This window comes from Microtus pennsylvanicus, chromosome 11 (genome assembly GCF_037038515.1).
Source record: "Microtus pennsylvanicus isolate mMicPen1 chromosome 11, mMicPen1.hap1, whole genome shotgun sequence".
Classification (NCBI taxonomy): Eukaryota; Metazoa; Chordata; class Mammalia; order Rodentia; family Cricetidae; genus Microtus; species Microtus pennsylvanicus.
The window spans coordinates 47,367,918-47,373,503 of record NC_134589.1 but is presented as its reverse complement, the minus strand read 5'-3'; the positions used below and the strand labels follow the sequence as shown (position 1 = coordinate 47,373,503).

The 5,586-nt window shown below is 41.7% G+C and overlaps 1 protein-coding gene across 1 annotated transcript; it reads right to left on the bottom strand.

The window, feature by feature from the left end:
- Window positions 1-4,099: 4,099 nt before the first annotated feature.
- Window positions 4,100-5,038, bottom strand: LOC142831929 (olfactory receptor 1496-like). The gene has a single exon (XM_075942351.1). The coding sequence runs from the start codon at window positions 5,036-5,038 to the stop codon at window positions 4,100-4,102; it is 939 nt and encodes a 312-aa protein (XP_075798466.1).
- Window positions 5,039-5,586: the final 548 nt, after the last annotated feature.

Below are 5,586 nucleotides of genomic sequence, written 5' to 3'. Positions count from 1 at the left end.
AGAGTAACAATTAGTTATAGTAATAAATTAAATAAATTACCTCAATTAAAGCCATCTAGTACTCTCTGTTTTCTTTCTCCAAAAATATACTGTATTACACTCACCTTCCTATCTGGTCATGAGAGCTATTGCAATGCCTTTGTAACAGGAAGTTAGGTGACAGACACAGGAAAAGTGATACAGTTTTCCCCTGCTCTCTAAGCCTCATTTGAAGATTTTTGTGAAACTCCCTATATAAGGCTTCACAGCACAGGAACTGACTTGGTTCTCGAGATGGTGGAAGAACACCTCAGAGGGAGGGCAACAGATGGGTTGTGGAAATGGTAGACAAAGTGATTATTCATATTTCTTGTAGATGGAGACTGAGCACTCAGTTTTCATCATACTAGATGGATGGCATATCATTCTACACCATCAACTGTTCGCCTCTGGTGTTTTTCATTTAATACTGTCAGACTAGAACTGAGTGGGGGAAGTTGAAACCATAACTCTTTATTCAGAAAGAATCAGGAATCAAAGTATCGAAAATGCACCATATACATACATGAAGCTCTCAAGGAAATCGTTTCTTTTGGCTCTTTGTTTGAGGGTGTAGGTCCACTGTAGGAGGAAGATATGACATCAGGAATATCAGACAACTATTTACATTGCATCCACAGGAAGGAAGCACAGTGGTGAAAGTTTATATTCCATCATCCAGTACTGTATTATAGAATCTATATTTTCAAAACTGTAAAATACAAATTAAAGACAAAAGGCCTAAGGCGTATCTTCTTATAGCATTTTCCTGGATTGTAAGGTTAAATTTTGTTACTATGTCATCTCTTCAATACTTAATGAAATTACAACCACAATTCCAACAAGAACTATTACTATAAATTGATTGTCTGCTTATAAAATTTACATGTAAAGCAATTAAAAATTTAGCTTTTCATGTTGTCTTTATTGAAAATAGAATTTTTTCATACCATATATTCTATGATTTTTCCCTCTATCTTCTTCCACATCATCCTCTATGTTCAACCCCACTCCTCTTTTCTCTCTCTTTTAGAATACAAGCAGGAAAATGAAAACCAAAGACAAAGTAAAAGGAATACAGACATAGATACACACACACACACACACACACACACACCATGTAAATAAAAAATTAGAAACCATAATATGTAAGCAAAAGATTAAAATGCCCAAAAATTAAGAGGAAAAAATAGAATCTTCAAAATATCCTTGAGTTTCAGTTGTTGTATGTACCCCTTGCCTGTTCAGGTAATATACAAGGGTTATGTTTGACTGGAGACCTTCATTTGCTGGCGCAGAGCAGAAGAATCTGACCAGTACCTTCCCCTTAGGGGACTGAGCTGAAAAACCTTGCTGAGATGCTTCCTAGCAGGGCTTAGCAAGGCAGAGCAGAACAGAAGAACCTTGCTGGGAAGCTCCTTAAGGGGGCTGAGCAAGGCCAGATGAGGAAAAGTAATAACTTTTCACTGGAGATGGAGGAGATTGCTACATTTCTGCAGTGGGCTTCACTTTAGCAGAGTGTTAGCAAAAGAAGCGGAGAGCTCTGCTAGGTAAGGGCACCGTGGACAAAAGGGCAAATGTAGGAGCAGGGCGGGGTCGAGTAGAATCCAGAGGACCCTGCAGCACAAGCTGAAGGTGCCCGCACTCCCTTTCAAGGGACCTTCAAGCCTGCCCGGCAGGCAGACACTCACCCCTCTGGGTGGATGGCCTTAGCGCAACCAAGCTGGAATTTTTAACTGGCTTGATTTTGTGTAGGTCTTGTGCATGTGACCATGATTGCTGTTAATTCCTGTATATAACAGTTATGTCATCGCCAGAGGCCAGCATCTCATCATCTTTCTCCCCAAACTCTGGCTCTTGCAATCATTCTATCTCTTCTTCCATGATGCTTCCTAAACTTTGGGTAAGGAGTGGTCCATATAAGATCACATCTATGACTTTGTATTTCTGATGGTTTGAGTAGGAATATCCTCCATTGACTCACGTGCCACCACAAGATGTGGTCTTGTTAAAGTAAGTGTGGCATTGGGGGAAGAAGCATGTCACTTTGGAGGTAGGATTTGGGACCTTCTATGTTCAAACTAAGCCCAATGTGACAGTCTTTTTCTGCAGCCTGCAGATCAAGATGTAGAATGCTCAGTTCCTTTTCAGCACTATGTCTGCCCGCATGCCACCACGCTTTTCACTGTGATAATAGAGGACTAAATAACTGTCATTGTAAGCCATCCCCAAGTAAATATTTTTGTTCATAAGGGAAGATAATGAAGAAAAATATAGATCCCAATAAAAACAATTTTAAAAATAGGGATTGTGATTAAAAGATACTGACACATCACCAAGGACAAGAAGACATTGGCAAGAGTAGAAGCCTAAGTAAAAAGTTTTTTAAAAAGTTACTGTAGGGGAATATGGTACAGTAGTGTTGTTGGAATATTCTGCCTTATTGAGAAGCCAGGATATGCTTGGAGCCTCAATAGGACAGCTCTGAAGGCTGGAGCTACAACAGGACAGCTCAGCAATGAAGGAAAGGTGTTCTGACTACCAGGAAGCCAGGTTACCTGGAGCTGCAATGGGACAGCTCAGCCCTAAAAGAAAGGTGTCTTGACTATTGAGAAGCCAGGCTACTGAAATCTGGAGGTGCTGTGGGGGATGGTCTTCCTGCAGGATCTAGGGACTCTGCTCTTCTCCTAGAGAACCACTATAGTTGAATTCTGCTCTGTTCCCTTACCTAGCAGAGCTCTCCGCTTCTTTTGCTAACACTCTGCTAAAGTGAAGCCCACTGCAGAAATGTAGCAATCTCCTCCATCTCCAGTGAAAAGTTGTTACTTTTCCTCATCTGGCCTTGCTCAGTCCCCTTAAGGAGCTTCCTAGCAAGGTTCTTCTGTTCTGCTCTGCCTTGCTAAGCCCCGCTAGGAAGCATCTCAGCAAGGTTTTTCAGTTCAGACACCTAAGGGGAAGGTCCTGGTCAGATTCTTCTGCTCTGCACCAGCAAATGAAGGTTGTCACACAAGACTTTTTTGAGAAAGAGGTTTATTTGGGAAGGAGGAATCCAGGAGAGTGGATTCAGAGTCAGGGTGCTCAGTGATTGGCCAGTTTCCTGCTCCAGTTGTCCCTTTTACCCTACAGTTACTACTAGAATCTCTTACCAGATGGAGACTGAGTGTACTCATCATTGAATCCCACAACGGTTGTAGATATGTGTTCAAATTTACAATTTCTCTGTTATATAGTAATTATATGTTCAGAATTTTGAAGTACTGTCAATTGTTTTTAATATAGCAGTCACAATACTTCATAGGTCCAACACTGATGTGTGGAAGTTCCATTCAGCGGTAGTTTCCCGTTCAGTGTCTCACTGTGCATCCCACACTAAGGCCAATGATCTCACTGTGTAGCTATCCTGATCTCACAGGGTCACACTTGTTATCGAGGCTGATCTCACAGGGTCTGTCTCACTCTGCATCTATTCTGACCTCACAGGGTCTCACTATGCAGCATGGACTGAGCTCACAGGGCCACACTGTGTAGCTATGTTGACTAAACAGGGTCACACTGTGCAGTGTGGGCTGACCTCACAGGGCTACACCGTGTAGCTATGTTGACCAAACAGGGTCACACTGTGCAGTGTGGGCTGACCTCACAGGGCTACACTGTGTAGCTATGTTGACCAAACAGGGTCACACTGTGCAGTGTGGGCTGACCTCACAGGGCCACACCGTGTAGCTATGTTGACCACAGAGGGTCACACTATGCAGTGTGGGCTGACTTCACAGGGCCATACCGCACAGCTATGCTGACCTCAAAGAGAAATCAGGGTACATGATAAGATGTTACAGCAACTTAAGAATGTAAGGTAGAGATCATATTAGACATCCTCTCAAGGTATGGAGGAAAATGGAGCCAACTATGAGAGACACTCTTTCCTACTTTGACTATTCCATGAAATTTCTTCTCTTTCATGTATTGAACAGGTATGTAGCATGCTATTTCATGTAGATGATATGGTGAGGGACAACATCTGACAGACAATATTAATATCATGTCTATTACATAACATTAGGTAAAAATCACAAGTGTACCATCACAAAAAGATTTTCTTATTGCAGAAGACTCTTATCAGGGCCTCCTTGATGTCTCTGTTCCTGAGGCTGTAGATGAAGGGGTTCAGCATGGGAGTCACTACTGTGTACATCATGGCCATGGTAGTCTTTTTCACAATAGAGTTATTAGTTGATGGGCAGAAGTAGAGTCCAATAATTGTTCCATAAAACAGACACACCACAGACAGGTGGGAACCACAGGTGGAGAAGACCTTGTGTATACCCTGGATAGATGGAACCTTGAGAATAGAAAAGATGATCCTTGCATAGGACATAACAATGAGTAGAAATGGTATAATAGCAATGAGACTACTCATGATAAATACCATTAACTCGTTAATGTAGGTGTCTGAGCAGGCTAACTTCAGAAGAGCCAATATGTCACAGAAAAAATGGAGGATTGCATTGTTCTTGCAAAAAGACAATCTAGCCATGAGCAGGGTATGTATCATGGCATGGAATGTGGTCAACATCCACAATGGCACCAATAGACAAGCACAGAGCTTGGGGCTCATGATGCTGGTGTAATGAAGAGGGAAACAGATGGCCACATAACGGTCATAGGCCATAACCACAAGAAGGAAACTCTCCATGTCTGCAAAAGCCATCCAAAAGTACCTTTGTGTCAGACAATCTGCATAGGGGATGGATGGGTCCTGGCTCTGCATGTTTTGTAGTAATTTGGGCATTGTGACAGAGGAAAAGCAGAGGTCAGAGAAGGACAAATTGCTGAGAAACAAGTACATGGGTGTGTGCAGGTGGGAGTCCAGTAGAATGAGGATGATGATAAGAAGGTTCCCCAGGACAGTGGTGAGGTACATGGCCAGGAACAGGGCATAGAACAGGTGCTGGTGTTCTGGGGAGATGGGCAGGCCCAGGAGAAGGAACTGGGAGATGGCAGTTTGGTTGTTTCCATTCATGATCTGACCCAAAAAATAAAAAAAGTTAATAGTTTCATAAATTCTGTTTGGTTGAGCTGGTATGAGATTAATTGATTTTACTTTTCAATTTTATTTGTTTAATTTGGAAAAAATATTTTTATATTCTGTAATTTTTATACTCTTTGCTTCACTGTGGCATGGAATAACCTTGACACTCAACTGCTTTAGTGGTCTTGGTAAATGATGACATGATAACCCGGTCCCATAAACTCTGTTGACACACCCTCAATCCATCTCCACATTCCTGTGAAATCAGACATGTTTCTGTATCACACATGGTGTGCTGTTTTGCATGTTCTTCAGCAATTAATTTTTTCTCATCAAAGTACTTTTAATCTCTTCATCCATATATGTTTAGTCATTATATCCATGAATGGCTTCTTTTACTATTGCATTAGCATGCACCAATAGTCTAGCAGTGTCTAATCACTACTAATTGCTTCTGATATGCACCATGTTTGGGCATATCTCTTTCCTGCCTGTTTGTTTGTTATAGTCAACTGAAGTTCACCCATTCTGTAGTTTTC